The 19,875-nt window shown below is 45.6% G+C and overlaps 1 protein-coding gene across 1 annotated transcript in view; it reads left to right on the top strand.

Annotated features, from left to right (window-relative positions):
• Positions 1–19,875, top strand: part of LOC124596241 (cadherin-86C-like) — a 299,468-nt gene that overhangs the window by 95,202 nt on the left and 184,391 nt on the right. Inside the window, exons 8-9 of the mRNA XM_047135308.1 lie at positions 1,687–1,879; positions 16,600–16,690. Coding sequence (XP_046991264.1) covers positions 1,687–1,879; positions 16,600–16,690 — 284 coding nt within the window. The remainder of the gene's footprint in view (positions 1–1,686; positions 1,880–16,599; positions 16,691–19,875) is intronic.

The raw sequence follows: 19,875 nt of genomic DNA, 5'->3' as shown, positions 1-19,875 counted from the left end.
CATTTTGATGAGATTACAACAAGAGTTGTAAACTTCAGAATTATTTCAGTTTCTCTTCAAATGAGTCAACCAATATATTGCTACCTCGTAGACATACCTTTCGAGAAAACGACTAGTGTAAAAACTAGAAAGAATCGAGCTCACAGGGAAGCTTAGCAGCAATCGTCCTTCAGTGCGAAATATTGGTGACTGGAACAAGGAAACAGGGAAACAGTAGTGGTACACCAAGTGCCTACTCTCCGTCACACACAAGAAAAGAGAATGAGTTAATATCACATTGTTATCCAGTTCTGAGCTAAGTTGAAAGTTTCAAGTCTATAGCTTATCGGGAAGTTAGTTTAAAATCAGTTGCAAAGTTTGTACCGAACAGACAGACCGACCGAAAAACAAAGTACCCTCCGCCACACAACAGACTCGAAGGAGAATTAATATTGCAGTGTCATCCAGTTATTGCACCAAATACTTACTCTCCGCCACACACCAGAAAAGAAAGCGAGGTAATATTGCATTGTCATCCAGTTCCGAGTTAACGTTGAAAATTTCAAGTCTTTAGCTTATCGGGAAGTTAGTTTAAAATTAATTGCAAAATTTGTGCCGAACAGACAGTACCCTCCGCCACACATCAGACTCGAAAGCGAGTTAATATTATACAGTATTATTCATTTCTGAGCTATGTTGAAAGCTTAAAGTCTCTAGCTTAACGGAAACTAGTTTAAAATCAATTGAAAATTTTGTATCGAAAAAACAAATAAGAAACCGACCTAATGAAAACGTGTTAAAAAGTGATTGTTCATTTATATATACACAAATGTACGGTGCAGCACCAAATATTAAACTTTTAAAACCAACCAAAAATTGATATTTAATGTCGCAAGTACGAAAGTTCGTATTTCAGTACGAAAAGATACACATATTGACCGCACGTTATTTTTAGAAGTATACTTTTTATTCACGTCTCCTTGATAATAAGATACTTTATTTGTCTCTAAAAGAGTTGTCAGCCCTAGTCATGTTTCATGTATAACCGAAAAGGCTGAAAAAATATGTAAATAAAATCTCTCAAACCCGGTGAATGAATGAAAACATCATATAACGTCCGTAACCGACGGAGACACGTTTCAATCGGTTGTCTCACACTGAATGAAACCACTCCAACACGGTGAGTCAGTGAAAACATTCATGTAGCTGACATGGCCGCTGAGACCAGTTTCATTCGGGTGTTTCATTCGACTAAAAAAAAAAAAAACAACTGAACGAGAAAAAAAAACCAACGACTGACCAATTGAATGCCAAAAGCAGTCGATTGTCGCCGCGCGGTGTAGCCGTTTGCTCTTGTCACCGTTCGCGCGGCTACCCCCGTCGGGGGCTCGAGTCCTCCCTCGGGCATGGGTGTGTTTGTTGTCCTTAGCGTAAGTTAGTAGTGCGTAAGCCTAGGGACCGATGACCCTCAGCAGTTTGGTCCCATAGTCCTTACCGCAAATTTCCAAAATTTGCAGTCGATTGTCCCATCGCTAGAACTGACGCAATACGTGAATCCAACTTGAGGTTGTTGGCTATAAAATGACATACCTACCGATTCTGTAAGTTATCTCAAAAAAATTTTATATCGTTCCAGAGTTGTAAAGTCCTTTTTGACTCACCTTGTGCTTGACGACCACTGACATGGAGAATTTTGCATGCCGCCAGGTGAGGTCCGCCTGCAGAAGCCACTGCGGGAGCTGTTGTCGGTGACGCACGCTCACCAGCCCATCGTGCTGACCGTGGTTGCCGAGGAGGTGAAGACCGACATCCAGGAGCCGCCGGCGCTGTCCGCCACCGCAGAGATAGCGCTGTTGCTTTCGCCACCCGAGAACTCGCCACCGTACTTCGAGACCACGAGGTTTGCTGATTGCCATTGCCCCACTTAACCACTAGCTTTTATGTCTGCACTTTGATCTATTGTAATATCCATGAGATACAGTTATTCACTTTTTTGATGCCCCATGGGGGCAGAGGTAGGCTGGCAGCGGCACAATTCGCCGCTCTTCATCGAAGAGAGTACATAAAATACCATAGCAAAACATTACATAAGCAAAATACTGGGATCAAAGATTAAATGTACTCATGAGAAGGACAAAGCAATTGGAGTTAAAATATTCAAAAGAAGGGGCAGTTGGATGAGGCACGTTTACATAAAATCCACATCAAGTTAAATTGGTACTCGATGAAGATGTAGCACTTTAACACTGGCGGCACGAGCAGCACAATTAAAAACGGCGTTCACAGTATGAGACGACGACACTGAACACACACAAGGTGGGGGGGGGGGGGGGAGGTGGCTGGCAGCAGCGTAATATGATGCTCTACAGCCTACAGAAAAGTTAAAAAACATAATGAGAATAGAAACAAACGGGAAGAACAGGCGATAAAACGGTGACATTGTAAAAAACTGTACAATGGCGGAAAGTTGTGGAATTTAAAATATAAAAACACTGCGGTGATGATGCGGATGAAGACACACAAGTAGCAGACAGGCACAATTAAAAAAACACGGTGACAGTCTGGTTTCTGTTCGCGCGTTATAAAAAAACACAACTAGCGACAGTATGACGGCTGTTCGCAACATTCACAGGGGACGCACAACACTGAACACTCACTTACAACAGTACTAGACAGGTGACACGGCGGCAGATGGGGGGGAAGGTCTGTAAGGGGGAAAAGGGGGGGAGGAGAGGAAAAGGAAAAAAAGGTGGAGCTGATGGAGGGAGGGGATATAGAAAAGAGGGGAGGAGCGGTTATTCACATTTTCACGCATCCATTTATTTGTTTTGTCAGCTTTGGTCTAAATGGGAAGTTACACACAATCTGATCAAACGTATACGGATACTCCTGTGAAACACGGAAGTGACCATTGTACGAGGGACCTTCAATAAGTACCGCGACATATTTTTTTTCGGCCAATTACGGTTGAAAAAATGCAGAATTTCTTGTGGGAATGGGGGAACATTCTCGCTTCAGCTCCTGTGATTTAATGAAGTTCCGATAGGCAATGGCGCTATTATACGTAGCCTTCAAAATAGCGGCTGTAACGGAGGTGCGTTCCACGCAGCGATATGTCACTGAGTTTCTTTTGGCAGAAGACCAGAGCTTCGCAGATATTCATAGGCGCTTGCAGAATGTCTGTGGAGAACTGGGAGTGACCAAAAGCACGGTGAGTCGTTCAGCGAGGCACCTGTCATTTTCGCAACTAGGTCGCCCGAACCTGTCCGATCTCCTACACCCCGACCGGCCGCACAGAGGTGTGACTCCTACAGTGTTGGGGACTTCCTCGTGTTCGTCGCCACAAAAATGCAAACGAATTTTACTTCTCCATGACAACGCAAGGCCTCATACAAGTCTGCGCACCCGATAGGAGCTCACAAAATTTCATTGGACTGTTCATCTTCATCCGCCCTACAGCCTGCATCTCGCACCTTCCGATTTCCATCTGATTCACCCAATGAAGGATGCGCTCCGCGGGAAGCAATGCGTGAGCGACGAGGTGGTCACTGATGCAGCAAGACGTTGGCTCCAAAATCGACCGGTAGAATGGTACCATGAGGGCATACAAGCCCTCCCAGTAAGGTGGCATAAGCCGTCGCGCAGAACAGGAATTATGTTGAGAAATAGACAGTGGAAGGGGAAACGAGGAGAGTTGTCAAGATCTGGGAGGAATTAAAGGAAATGGCCAAACACAGACATGAATGGCAAGCTCTCCTGAATGCTTTTTGCCCCCATAGGAGTCAAATGAATCAAAAGAGTGGGGAATAATATGGTTTGTTGGAACCCTGAATAAAACCAACCTGGTTTCAGAAAAAAATGTGTTGTCTTACTTATTGAACGTCCCTTGTATGTTAAGAGACGGGTACCCGCCAGTATAAAAGGAGATGGGGAGTATTGTGTAGTCAATAGGGCGCAGTAGCGGCAGGATGGGTCGGTTAGAAGAGCTCAGTAACTTCGAATGTCATTGGAAGTCATCTGAGTAACAAATTCGTAAGCGACATTTCGACCCTTCTAAAGATGTCCAAGTCGATTGTTGTTGGCGTGATTCTGAAGTGGAAACCCGAAGGAACAGCGACATTGAAACCATTACTGTTAAGGGTGATTGTAACAACTCGCATGAAAGCAGAGGAATGAATGACTTGTGAGTTCAAAAGTGCTACTAGCAGTCCAGCTAGCACAATGACAGTGTGAAGGAAGTTAAAAAGAATAGGGTACAACGGTCAAGCAGCTTCTCATGTGAGCCACACATTGCTGTACTCAGTGCCAAGCGATGCTCGAGGTGGTGGAAATAGTGACGCCACTGGACAGTGGATCACTGGAAACGAGTGATTTGGAGTAACGAGTCACGTTACATAGTGTGACAATCGGTTGGAAAGGTTTGGGTTTGACGAAATCTAGAAAACATTTCCTACCATCGTTTGCAGTGCCAATAGTCAATTGTGCTGTCATGGTATGGGTGTGCCAAGGCAAAGTATTAGAAATAAAAAAATTACATTTAAACTAATTAACTTAATGCCAATAAAAGCCTTTTGATTAGATTTAGAAAAATAAAAAACCTTGGTACATTTGACAAGATTCGAACCCTCGACCTTCTACACGTTAATTTTACACACTAACCACTATGCTTCACGAAGCTGTTGTATTTATGACTCTGGTGTCCCAATGGCAACAATTGACAGCCTTCAAAAATTCGGTTTCACTCAATGTCGTGCGAAACTTATCTAATGTAAGCCAATCTCGATAATTGTAATAACTGTTTAAATAACGCTGATTCGCGTCTTGTGCGGAAGAATCGAGCAGTGTTTGGTTAGTACTGTGGATGAAATGTGCGTATTTCGTTAATATCGTTGTGTATGCGAATGTATGTACACTAAAGCGTCAAAGAAACTGGTATAGCCATCCATATTCAAATATAAAGATATGTAAACAGGTAGAATACAGCGCTGCGGTCGGCATTGCCTATATAAGACACTAAGTATCTGGCGCAGTTGTTCATCTCAGATGTGCCTAGATTTACCAGCAACGAAGAGATTCGAGTAGTGTATGGACATCCCACTATATATCAAATCATCAAACAAAAATCAACCTCATTCTACAATGCATGCCATACTCACCATTCCATCTCATCAGCTCACTCGAATAACACACCCATCACCACCATCCATCGGCAGTTTAGATGACAAACAGAAACTATCAGCATATAGCAAACAAAAAGTAACTTCACAACCATCTAAATCGCCACCTCCACCAACATCATAATTCGAGGACAGAATCCCCAAGCCATTACTCACCACTAAGCGATATTCGTTATTTCAGGTTAGTCATGCGGAAGACAGAGCGTCAAAGGACGCCGGATCTTCCTATACAAAATGGGTGTGGACCCAGCCAATTCGATGTCCGCAGTTGTTAGATCGGTTACTGTTGCTACAATGGCGGGTTAGCAAGATTTAAGTGAGTTTGAACGTGGTGTTACAGTTGGCGCACGAAGTATCGATGAAGTGCGGATTTTCGTGTACGGCCATTTCACGAGTGTTCCTTGAATATCAGGAATCAGATAAAACATCACATCTTCGACATCGCTGCGGCCGGAAAAAGATCTTGCAGGAACGGGACCAACGAAGACTGAAGAGGATCGTTCCATGTGACAGAAGTGCAACCCTTTAGATTTCAATGCTGCGTCATCAACAAGTGTCAGCGTGCGAACCCTCAACGAAACAACATCGCTTTGAGCTTTTGGAGCCGAAGGTCCAGTAGGGTACTCTTGATGACTGCACGACTCAAAGCTTTACGCCTCGCCTCGGTCTGCCATCACCGACATTGGGCTGTTGATGACTATAAACATGTTGCCTGATCGGATGAGTCTCGTTTCAAATTGTATCTGGCGGATGGACGTGTATGGCTATGGAGACAAACTCATGAATCCATGGACCCTGCATGTCAGTAGGGAACTGTTCAGGCTGGTGGAGGCTCTGTGCCCGTCCGAAGTGGCCGAGCGGTTAAAGGCGCTACAGTCTGGAACCGCACGACCGCTACGGTCGCAGGTTCGAATCCTGCCTCGGGCATGGATGTGTGTGATGTCCTAAGGTTAGTTAGGTTTAAGTAGTTCTAAGTTCTAGGGGACTTATGACCACAGCAGTTGAGTCCCATAGTGCTCAGAGCCATTTGAACCATTTGAGGCTCTGTAATGATGTCGGGCGTGTGCAATTGGACTGGTATGGGACCACAGATACTTCTAGATACGACTCTGACAGGTGACACGTACATAAGCATCCTGTCTGATCACCAGCGCCCATTCAATGATAATTAAATCAAGACCTTAAGCTGTCGACAGGCGTTGATAGACATCAATGGGGCAGCTGAAAACGTGTGCCCTGACCAGAACTCGAACGTGGGATCTCCTGCTTACATGGCAGACGCTCTATCCATCTGAGCCACCGATAGCACAGAGGATTGGTTGGTTGGTTGGTTTGGGGAAGGAGACCAGATAGGGTGGTCATCGGTCTCATTGGATTAGGGAAGGATTGGGAAGGAAGTCGGCCGTGCCCTTTCTGAGGAACCATCCCGGCATTTGCCTGGAATAATTTAGGAAAATCACGGGAAACCTAAATCAGGATGGCCGGACGCGGGATTGAACCGTCGTCCTCCCGAATGCGAGTCCAGTGTCTAACCACTGCGCAGCACAGAGGACAGCGCGTCTGCAGGGACTTATCTCGTGCAAGCTCTCCGTGAGACCCACATTCCCAACTCAATGGCCACACACTACATTCGTAGTGCCCCTGCCCATTATACTCATTACTCGCGGAAGACAATCTTACCGAGTACCGTAAGAGACCGGGAAATGCGTGTGCATCCGCACAGAAGAAGGTCAATGGCCAGTTAGCCTTAACTGTATGAAGATGGTATCTATTCTTTCGGACGGCGACTACAGCCGTAATGAAATAATGGAATTATTCACAGATGCGAATATAGACGACCGTCAGCTGTACCCTCTCCGCCAATTCATTTCTGTATACAGAGAACAACAATGGTCCTACCACATTTCCCTGGGGCACTCCTGACGATAACCTTGTCTCTGATGAACACTAAAAATGGTTCAAATGCCTCTGAGCACTATGAGACTTAACATCTGAGGTCATCAGTCCCCTAAAACTTAGAACTACTTAAACCTAACTAACCTAAGAAAATCACACACATCCATGCCTGAGGCAGGATTCGAACTTGCGACCGTAGCGGTCGCGCGGATCCAGACTGAAACACCTGGAACCGCTCGGCCACACGGGCCAACTGATGAACACTCACCATCGAGGACAACATACTGGGTTCTATTACTTAAGAACTCTTCGAGCCACTCACGTATCAGTGAACTTATTCCATATGCTCGTACCTTCATTAACTGCCTGCCCTGAGGCACCGTGTTAAACACCGTCCGGAAATTTAAAAATACGGAATCTGCCTGTTGCCCTTCATTCATAGTTCGCAGTATATCATGCGAGAAAAGGGCAGTGAGGTTTCAGGTCAGAAGGGTGTTCTGAACACAATTTCGACACAAAGCAGCTCAATAGGCTGTGGAGTGGAAGGGGTAGACTAGCGATAGAACAGTGCATCACCATTGACTAGACACTCATTTATTGAACACATGTCAGGTATTACCCAAAAGTAACTATCAGTACAAATTACAAAATAATATTCTTTTCCTTTAAGTCACTCAAACATTTAAACAGGCAAATACCAATCATTTAACTGAAAATCTTTTAAGAAAGCAAGACTAGAAAATTTGAATGATGAGCTAAAATCATACACTCCTGGAAATTGAAATAAGAACACCGTGAATTCATTGTCCCAGGAAGGGGAAACTTTATTGACACATTCCTGGGGTCAGATACATCACATGATCACACTGACAGAACCACAGGCACATAGACACAGGCAACAGAGCATGCACAATGTCGGCACTAGTACAGTGTATATCCACCTTTCGCAGCAATGCAGGCTGCTATTCTCCCATGGAGACGATCGTAGAGATGCTGGATGTAGTCCTGTGCAACGGCTTGCCATGCCATTTCCACCTGGTGCCTCAGTTGGACCAGCGTTCGTGCTGGACGTGCAGACCGCGTGAGACGACGCTTCATCCAGTCCCAAACATGCTCAATGGGGGACAGATCCGGAGATCTTGCTGGCCAGGGTAGTTGACTTACACCTTCTAGAGCACGTTGGGTGGCACGGGACACATGCAGACGTGCATTGTCCTGTTGGAACAGCAAGTTCCCTTGCCGGTCTAGGAATGGTAGAACGATGGGTTCGATGACGGTTTGGATGTACCGTGCACTATTCAGTGTCCCCTCGACGATCACCAGTGGTGTACGGCCAGTGTAGGAGATCGCTCCCCACACCATGATGCCGAGTGTTGGCCCTGTGTGCCTCGGTCGTATGCAGTCCTGATTGTGGCGCTCACCTGCACGGCGCCAAACACGCATACGACCATCATTGGCACCAAGGCAGAAGCGACTCTCATCGCTGAAGACGACACGTCTCCATTCGTCCCTCCATTCACGCCTGTCGCGACACCACTGGAGGCGGGCTGCACGATGTTGGGGCGTGAGCGGAAGACGGCCTAACGGTGTGCGGGACCGTAGCCCAGCTTCATGGAGACGGTTGCGAATGGTCCTCGCCGATACCCCAGGAGCAACAGTGTCCCTAATTTGCTGGGAAGTGGCGGTGCGGTCCCCTACGGCACTGCGTAGGATCCTACGGTCTTGGCGTGCATCCGTGCGTCGCAGCGGTCCGGTCCCAGGTCGACGGGCACGTGCACCTTCCGCCGACCACTGGCGACAACATCGATGTACTGTGGAGACCTCACGCCCCACGTGTTGAGCAATTCGGCGGTACGTCCACCCGGTCTCCCGCATGCCCACTATACGCCCTCGCTCAAAGTCCGTCAACTGCACATACGGTTCACGTCCACGCTGTCGCGGCATGCTACCAGTGTTAAAGACTGCGATGGAGCTCCGTATGCCACGGCAAACTGGCTGACACTGACGGCGGGGGTGCACAAATGCTGCGCAGCTAGCGCCATTCGACGGCCAACACCGCGGTTCCTGGTGTGTCCGCTGTGCCATGCGTGTGATCATTGCTTGTACAGCCCTCTCGCAGTGTCCGGAGCAAGTATGGTGGGTCTGACACACCGGTGTCAATGTGTTCTTTTTTCCATTTCCAGGAGTGTATTTAAATAGGCTCTGACCGAGCACACACACTCCTGGAAATGGAAAAAAGAACACATTGACACCGGTGTGTCAGACCCACCATACTTGCTCCGGACACTGCGAGAGGGCTGTACAAGCAATGATCACACGCACGGCACAGCGGACACACCAGGAACTGCGGTGTTGGCCGTCGAATGGCGCTAGCTGCGCAGCATTTGTGCACCGCCGCCGTCAGTGTCAGCCAGTTTGCCGTGGCATACGGAGCTCCATCGCAGTCTTTAACACTGGTAGCATGCCGCGACAGCGTGGACGTGAACCGTATGTGCAGTTGACGGACTTTGAGCGAGGGCGTATAGTGGGCATGCGGGAGACCGGGTGGACGTACCGCCGAATTGCTCAACACGTGGGGCGTGAGGTCTCCACAGTACATCGATGTTGTCGCCAATGGTCGGCGGAAGGTGCACGTGCCCGTCGACCTGGGACCGGACCGCAGCGATGCACGGATGCACGCCAAGACCGTAGGATCCTACGCAGTGCCGTAGGGGACCGCACCGCCACTTCCCAGCAAATTAGGGACACTGTTGCTCCTGGGGTATCGGCGAGGACCATTCGCAACCGTCTCCATGAAGCTGGCCTACGGTCCCGCACACCATTAGGCCGTCTTCCGCTCACGCCCCAACATCGTGCAGCCCGCCTCCAGTGGTGTCGCGACAGGCGTGAATGGAGGGACGAATGGAGACGTGTCGTCTTCAGCGATGAGAGTCGCTTCTGCCTTGGTGCCAATGATGGTTGAATGCGTGTTTGGCGCCGTGCAGGTAAGCGCCACAATCAGGACTGCATACGACCGAGGCACACAGGGCCAACACCCGGCATCATGGTGTGGGAAGCGATCTCCTACACTGGCCGTACACCACTGGTGATCGTCGAGGGGACACTGAATAGTGCACGGTACATCCAAACCGTCATCGAAGCCATCGTTCTACCATTCCTAGACCGGCAAGGGAACTTGCTGTTCCAACAGGACAATGCACGTCCGCATGTATCCCGTGCCACCCAACGTGCTCTAGAAGGTGTAAGTCAACTACCCTGGCCAGCAAGATCTCCGGATCTGTCCCCCATTGAGCATGTTTGGGACTGGATGAAGCGTCGTCTCACGCGGTCTGCACGTCCAGCACGAACGCTGGTCCAACTGAGGCACCAGGTGGAAATGGCATGGCAAGCCGTTCCACAGGACTACATCCAGCATCTCTACGATCGTCTCCATGGGAGAATAGCAGCCTGCATTGCTGCGAAAGGTAGATATACACTGCACTAGTGCCGACATTGTGCATGCTCTGTTGCCTGTGTCTATGTGCCTGTGGTTCTGTCAGTGTGATCATGTGATGTATCTGACCCCAGGAATGTGTCAATAAAGTTTCCCCTTCCTGGGACAATGAATTCACGGTGTTCTTATTTCAATTTCCAGGAGTGTATTTGAAAACGAAATACTTCCTTTAAGGAACCAGCGATCAAAATTAATTACATAATCCTCAACAACCATATTACATCCAAGACATTTAAGATTAAACAATAATATATAACATCAGAGAGCTGCAGTCCCAAGTTTTAAGCAGCACGTTTCAGGTGGACTGCACTGAAACAGTACAATACAAGTCCCTCAGAGGATCTACCCACACAGGAAGTTATTGTCGCAATGGACAAAATATCAACATCATTCCATGTACAGACCTGAAACAAACTAAAAGCTCTCTTAAGTTTGGTACAGTTAATGCCCTTTCAACATAACATACATCACAAGTCTAGCCCTAGGACGGCACCGACACCCCGCAATTTAGCACGCAAAAAACTACAGTGATGCACTCATCACGTATCCTTACAAAATCCAAGAACAGGGAGCCGGCTCCCCAATAGCGGAACATTTAACCACGCGCAGCGTGCGGCTTTGCGGGATGCTGATCTCGCCCTTAACCTCTACACCAGTTCAAGTACTAGTCAGCCTACAATCTTGAACCACCACACACATTCCTTCATTTACTGCATAGAAAGCCAATGTGATAGGCAAACAGACCAGCATATGATAAAAGCTTAAGCAATTTCCTTACTAGACAATCCTTATGAATATTAGCCGTATTTTTTTAAAAAAACGTGAGAACACCCACAATCAAAAGACAAACAACGCCAATCATAAGGACAGTAGCACATAAGTAAGTAACAATGGTAACTTCTACTTAGATTGGCTACAAATCAGCGTGTGATTTAACACACCAGAGAACAGTCTTTACAACATAACCATCAATACAATAGCAAATTACTCACACGTGTACTCCTCCACGATTTCGATACGCAAAGCCATAGACAAAACGTGGAGATCGTATCACTTAGACCAACATAATGGTGCTCCCTCAGTTACGCCAAATAACTGACTCCCTAAGTTGCACAGCAAAGAACCAGACCTAATGAAACCACCACAGTTTTCGTCTCTAAATTGTCACAGTACAAGTGAGACTCAATCACAATGTAATTTTACATCACCAGTTCCCGTATAGTCAATACAAGCGCCTGATTTTCACCCGTTTATAACGGCAGGCAGCAACATCGTACGGAAAAGAGCGTAGACACAAGCTCTTATCAATTTTCTTCTCCGAAAGCAGCCACCGCAACTCTCGGGAGCCACTGGGACATCCAATGCAAAAATCGTTACTCCTTCACACAAATTACAGGACGCCCGCTTCCCGCTGCTTGCTACGGCGGCTTCCGTTCAGAGTTAACTTGTATATCTCCATGCAATAGGTCCGGTCCCACGCTCGCTGCGTCAACCCGACAACCGTCTTCCACCACGTCCCGGAGCACACCCCCACAGGACCTCGCCTCGTTACTCCTCGCGTAGGCCCCAGAGGGCGCTGCCTACCACCCTGACCGTGGCAGGAAGGATAAACCACCAGAGTGGCACTATCTATATGAGCCGCCACGGCTCAGGGAATATGAGCTTAAAGCGAGCGATGCTTTCTAAAACCATGCTGATTCGTGGACAAAAACTTCTCAGTCTCAGGAAACTTTATTATATTCAAACTGGGAATATGTTCAAGGATTCTGCAGCAAACCGAAGATAGGGATATTGGTTTTTTTTTTTTCAGACGATGTTCACTCCCATTATACAGGGTGTTACAAGAAGGTACGGCCAAACTTTCAGGAAACATTCCTCACACACAAAGAAAGAAAATATGTTATGTGGACATGTGTCCGGAAACGCTTACTTTCCATGTTAGAGCTCATTTTATTACTTCTCTTCAAATCACATTAATCATGGAATGGAAACAGCAACAGAACGTACCAGCGTGACTTCAAACACTTTGTTACAGGAAATGTTCAAAATGTCCTCCGTTAGCGAGGATACATGCATCCACCCTCCGTCGCATGGAATCCCTAATGCGCCGATGCAGCCCTGGAGAATGGCGTATTGTATCACAGCCGTCCACAATACGAGCACGAAGAGTCTCTACATTTGGCACCGGGGTTGCGTAGACAAGAGCTTTCAAATGCCCCCATAAATGAAAGTCAAGAGGGTTGAGGTCAGGAGAGCGTGGAGGCCATGGAATTGGTCCGCCTCTACCAATCCATCGGTCACCGAATCTGTTGTTGAGAAGCGTACGAACACTTCGACTGAAATGTGCACGAGCTCCATCGTGCATGAACCACATGTTGTGTCGTACTTGTAAAGGCTCATGTTCTAGCTGCTCAGGTAGAGTTTCCCTTATGAAATCATGATAACGTGCTCCATTGAGCGTAGGTGGAAGAACATGGGGCACAATCAAGACATCACCAACAATGCCTGCCCAAACGTTCACAGAAAATCTGTGTTGATGACGTGATTGCACAACTGCGTGCGGATTCTCGTCAGCCCACACATGTTGATTGTGAAAATTTGCAATTTGATCACGTTGGAATGAAGCCTCATCCGTAAAGAGAACATTTGCACTGAAATGAGGACTGACACATTGTTGGATGAACCATTCGCAGAAGTGTACCCATGGAGGCCAATCAGCTGCTGATAGTGCCTGCACACGCTGTACATGGTACGGAAACAACTGGTTCTCCCGTAGAACTCTCCATACAGTGACGTGGTCAACGTTACCTTGTACAGCAGCCACTTCTCTGACGCTGACATTAGGTTTATCGTCAACTGCACGAAGAATTGCCTCGTCCATTGCAGGTGTCCTCGTCGTTCTAGGTCTTCTCCAGTCGCGAATCATAGGCTGGAATGTTCCGTGCTCCCTAAGACGCCGATCAATTGCTTCGAACGTCTTCCTGTCGGGACACCTTCGTTCTGGAAATCTGTCTCGATACAAACGTACCGTGCCACGGCTATTGCCCCGTGCTAATCCATACATCGAATGGGCATCTGCCAACTCCGCATTTGTAAACATTGCACTGACTGCAAAACCACGTTCGTGATGAACACTAACCTGTTGATGCTACGTACTGATGTGCTTCATGCTAGTACTGTAGAGCAATGAGTCGCATTTCAACACAAGCACCGAAGTCAACATTACCTTCCTTCAATTGGGCCAACTGGCGGTGAATCGAGGAAGTACAGTACATACTGACGAAACTAAAATGAGCTCTAACATGGAAATTAAGCGTTTCCGGACACATGTCTACATAACATCTTTTCTTTATTTGTGTGTGAGGAATGTTTCCTGAAAGTTTGGCCGTACCTTTTTGTAACACCCTGTATACCCTTTCAGGCCTGGTAACAACACCGACGCATCCTGTCCGCCATTCTACCTGTCATTTACATTCCCCGCAATGGTGTATGGGTGTACGAAGTTACACGGACATTCGACTATGTTTTCTGGGTAGTTCATTTTTCTTGTCGGACGGTGTAATTGATTGCGCCTATCGGACATTCGCCAGTATCATCGCTACGTGCAGTAGTCGGTAGCCTAGTAGGACTGTTAATAACACTATCAACTGAAGCACGTTATCTACCGACTCTCACACTACTGAATATTATTTGCGGGCGTTTCAGTTGTTCCTCTGGCGTGCCTGTGATAAAAAGTGGAGGGAATACGTGATGTCACCATAGCTTTCACGACTCGTGTGCATACGAGGAGCCTAGCGTGATAATGGGCTCGTATTCAATCACACAAACATACCACTACACTCACACATACATTTATATTATAGCACAGAATATAATACATTGGCTAATTATAATAATAGTAAAAATAATTATAAAACCTCTACAACGTGCTGAAGTGGAATCTGTGGTGGCACAGGACTAATTTTCTCATATTGACATTAATAAACCTGTACAGGGTGGTCCATTGATAGTGACCGGACCAAATATCTCACTAAATAAGCATCAAACGAAAAAAAACTACAAAGAACGAAACTCGTCTAGCTTGAAGGGGGAAACCAGATAGCACTATGGTTGGCCCGCTAGATGGCGCTGCCATAGGTCACACGGAAATCAACTGCGTTTTTTAAAAATAGGAACCCCTATTTTTATTACATATTCGCGTAGTACGTAAAGAAATATGAATGTTTTAGTTGGACCACCTTTTTCGCTTTGTGATAGATGGCGCTGTAATAGTCACAAACGTATAAGTACGTGGTATCACGTAACATTCCGCCAGTGCGGACGGTATTTGCTTCGTGATACATTACCCGTCTTAAAATGGACCGTTTACCAATTGCAGAAAAAGTCGATATCGTGCTGATGTATGGTTATTGTGATCAAAATGCCCAACGGGCGTGTGCTATGTATGCTGCTCGGTATCCTGAACGACATCATCCAAGTGTCCGGACCGTTCGCCGGATAGTTACGTTATTTAAGGAAACAGTAAGTGTTCAGCCACGTGTGAAACGTCAACCACGACCTGCAACAAAAGATGACGCCCAAGTAGGTGCTTTAGATGCTGTTGCGGCTAATCCGCACATCAGTAGCAGACAAATTGCGCGAGAATCGGGAATCTCAAAAACGTCGGTGTTGAGAATGCTATATGAACATCGATTGCACCTGTACCATATTTCTACGCACCAGGCATTGCATGGCGACGACTTTGAACGTCGTGTACAGTTCTGACACTGGGCACAAGAGAAATTACGGGACGATGACAGATTTTTTGCAAGCGTTCTATTTAGTGACGAAGCGTCATTCACCAACAACGGTAACGTAAACCGGCATAATATGCACTACTGGGAAACGGAAAATCCACGACGGCTGCGATAAGTGGAACATCAGCGACCTTGGCGGGTTAATGTATGGTACGGCATTATGGGGGGAAGGATAATTGGCCCCCGTTTTATCGATGGCAATCTGAATGGTGCAATGTATTCTGATTTCCTACGTAATGTCCTACCGATGTTACTACAAGATGTTTCACTGCATGGCAGAATGGCGATGTACTTCCAACATGATGGATGTTCGGCACATAGATCGCGAGCGGTTGAAGCGGTATTGAATAGCATATTTTATGACAGGTGGATTGGTCGTCGAAGCACCATACCATGGCCCGCACGTTCACCGGATCTGACGTCCGCGGATTTCTCTCTGTGGGGAAAGTTGAAGGATGTTTGCTATCGTGACCCACCGACAACACTTGACAACATGCGTCAGCGCATTGTCAATGCATATGCGAACATTACGGAAGGCGAACTACTCCCTGTTGAGAGGAATGTTTTACACATATTGCCAAATGCATTGAGGTTGACGGACAGCATTTTGAGCATTTATTGCATTAATGTGGTATTTACAGGTAATCACGCTGTAACAGCATGCGTTCTCAGAAATGATAAGTTCACAAAGGTACATGTATCACATTGGAACAACCGAAATAAAATGTTTAAACTTACTTACGTTCTGTACTTTAATTTAAAAAACCTACTTGATACCAACTGTTCGTCTAAAATTGTGAGCCATATGTTTGTGACTATTACAGCGCCATCTATCACAAAGTGAAAAAAGTGGTCCAACTGAAACGTTCATGTTTCTCTACGTACTACACGAATATGTAATAAAAAATGGGGGTTCCTATTTTTAAAAAATGCAGTTGATATCCGTTTGACCTATGGCAGCGCCATCTAGCGGACCAACCATAGCGCCATGTGGCTTCCCCCTTCAATCTAGACAAGTTTCGTTCTTTGTAATTTTTTCGTTTGACGCTGATTTCGTGAGATATTTGGCCCGGTCACGATCAATGGACCACCCTGTATAATGAACCCAGGGTATTTTACGATCAAGAAGAAGGAGGCGGTAGTACAATCGATTTGGGTGAATATTCACTTGAGCCACCATGAATGTGGAAAATCATATAGTTATTGTGTATTTTGTCTTTAATTCAAATATAATGTGGCTCTTTTTTTTTCTTGTCAGATTTGTGACTCGTATACCTGAAAACAGCCCTCAAGGGACCACTTTGCAGTTCGATGACGAATATGTGACAGAAATCAGGGACGATGACATGGTAAGTAAGTATCACTGACTGATCGTAGAATTTCAATAATACAGGGTTATTACAAATGATTGAAACGATTTCACAGCTCTACAATAACTTTATTTTTTGAGATATTTTCACAATGCTTTGCACACACATACAAAAACTCAAAAAGTATTTTAGGCATTCACAAACGTTCGATGTGTGCCCCTTTAGTGATTCGGCAGACATCAAGCCGATAATCAAGTTCCTCCCACACTCGGCGCAGCATGTCCCCATCAATGAGTTCGAAAGCATCGTTGATGCGAGCTCTCAGTTCTGGCACGTTTCTTGGTAGAGGAGGTTTAAACACGGAATCTTTCACATAACCCCACAGAAAGAAATCGCATGGGGTTAAGTCGGGAGAGCGTGAAGGCCATGACATGAATTGCTGATCATGATCTCCACCACGACCGATCCATCGGTTTTCCAATCTCCTGTTTAAGAAATGCCGAACATCATGATGGAAGTGCGGTGGAGCACCATCCTGTTGAAAGATGAAAATAGCTCCCTGCTTGCTTTATTCGCCGACTTCCGCGGGCTACGCGTGAAACTTGCCCGCACGCGTTCAACCGTTTCTTCGCTCACTGCAGGCCGACCCGTTGATTTCCCCTTACAGAGGCATCCAGAAGCTTTAAACTGCGCATACCATCGCCGAATGGGTTTAGCAGTTGGTGGATCTTTGTTGAACTTCGTCCTGAAGTGTCGTTGCACTGTTATGACTGACTGATGTGAGTGCATTTCAAGCACGACATACGCTTTCTCGGCTCCTGTCGCCATTTTGTCTGACTGCGCTCTCGAGCGCTCTGGAGGCAGAAACCTGAAGTGCGGCTTCAGCCGAACAAAACTTTATGAGTTTTTCTACGTATCTGTAGTGTGTCATGACCATATGTCAATGAATGGAGCTACAGTGAATTTATGAAATCGCTTCAATCATTTGTAATAGCCCTGTATAGTGAAATTACTGTTAGCAGTTGTAAAGAGGGATTTCGTATTCCACATCGTAATGTTGTAAATGAAGCATGTCTTGCCCTTGATAGGTACTGTATTACAATTATATGTAGCAGTTATTTTATTTTCTTCATTTTTCTGTTCTGTGTACTGTATTTATTTATGTGTTGCTCTAGTAATAAGGCATCCTGTCTCCATTAAGACAACACAAAGTTAGGTGCCTGTATTATGTAATGTTCTCATTCGAAAATTTAATACATCATTAATTCATAGTATTTTACCAATCAAATTAAAATAAACTATTGTTAGGTCAGCCTAACAAAATGTTGGCCCACACATATCAACAATCACCAACCAGCCTCAAGCCTTACATCATTTTCTAAAATTTTTGAGAAGGTTAAATATTCAAGAACTGTCACCCACCTTTTCAGTAATGGAATATGTATTCAATCACAGTTTGTATTTCGAATGGTCTGTTGTGTTAAGGCATATAATATATTTTCACCGAGCACATAATACAGTTTTTAAATTGTGAAATATCATCAGTTGGGATGCTTCTGCGAAATTATCGACGGTATTCCATGGTGTTAATTATAATTTTCTATTAGTACAATTACGTTTTTATGGAACACGTGGTTCTGCAGATTCCCACCTTAAAAACACGATGCAGGAAAATTTTTCACTAGGATGCGCGAGTAATGCACAAAGGCACACCATACCATCTTGATGTTATTGCTTACTGTTATTGCTCTGTGTTAATTATTTATCATTTATTTAAATCAGAAGGCAGAATTAGTCGTTTTGCATACGATACAAGCATTATTGTAAAAGAAACACGTAAACGACAAACAGTAAATGATATATTTTTTAAAGTTATTAACTGGTTATACATAACTTTGAAAAAACCACAGCTCATCCACTTTATCACTGAAAAAAAAGAAAAAAAGAAAAGAACTATCTCAATATTAACGTAGTGCATCAACAAAAAAATTGAGTAGAGGGTTTTGAGTTCATGATGGGCATATCGATGAAAATTTAAGTTGAAAAAACCATATATACCTGCTACAACATAAAGTTTCACCTACTTTTGACGTAAGAATAGTTGTCAATTTTCTGGATATGAAAATCAATGCGATATTTTGCATAGATTCATTCTTTCACTGACGTCCTATGGGATAATAATCTGGCATAACTCATCACTCACGAAAAAAGTATTCATTACACAAAAGAAAGTAATTACAATTATGTATGGGGTTTACATATGTACAGTTATGAGCCAAAACATTATGACGGAAGCAGAAATGGCTGCGCAGATTATCGAGGCATTACAAGTCTCAGTTCTATATTGAGACTGTAAGAAAAGATCCTTAAAACTACACTCATGCTCACAAATTAAGAATAATGCTGATACATGGTGAAACAACGCTCTGGTGAGCAGTTTGCGGGTTTAAATCACCTCGGGTTATGACCATGCGGTGCATCTGACCTGCGGTCGTCGCACGGTGGTGCTGGCAGCAGTCCACATACGCAGAAGTGTGTTGGTGCACGTCAGAGTACGGTGCAGCGAGTAGGTGTGCCGACGTTTTCAGACGTGCTAATGGTGACTGTGTGTTGAAAATGGCTCAAAGAACACAAATTGATGACGTTATGAGGAATAGAATATTAGGGCGACTGGAGGCTGGTCAAACACAGCAGTTCGTAGCACGGGCCCTCCGTGTGCCAAAAAGTGTGATCTCAAGATTATGGTAACGATTCCAGCAGACAGGAAACGTGTCCAGCCGCTACAGTACGGGACGTCCACAATGTAAAACACCACAAGAAGACCGATATCTCACCATAGCGCAGCCACTGGAACAGTTGTCTCCACACACACAGTCTACAGATGACTGAATAGACATGGTTTATTCGCCTGGAGACCTGCAAGGTGGATTCCACTGACCCCTGGTCACAGGAGAGCCCGTAAAGCCTGGTGTCAAGAACACAGTACATGGTCATTGGAACAGAGGTCCCAGGCTATGTTCACAGACGAGTCCAGGTGTAGTCTGAACAGTGACTCTCGCCGGGTTTTGATCTGGCGTGAACCAGGAACCAGATACCAACCCCTTAATATCCTTGAAAATGACCTGTATGCAGGTCGTGGTTTGATGGTGTGGGGTGGGATTATGATTGGTGCATGTACACCCCTGCATTTCTTTGACAGAGGAACTGTAACAGGTCAGGTGTAT

Source organism: Schistocerca americana, chromosome 1, assembly GCF_021461395.2.
Source record: "Schistocerca americana isolate TAMUIC-IGC-003095 chromosome 1, iqSchAmer2.1, whole genome shotgun sequence".
NCBI classification, from domain to species: domain Eukaryota; kingdom Metazoa; phylum Arthropoda; class Insecta; order Orthoptera; family Acrididae; genus Schistocerca; species Schistocerca americana.
Note: the sequence above shows the minus strand (reverse complement) of the source record. Positions and strands in the feature narration are given on the sequence as shown.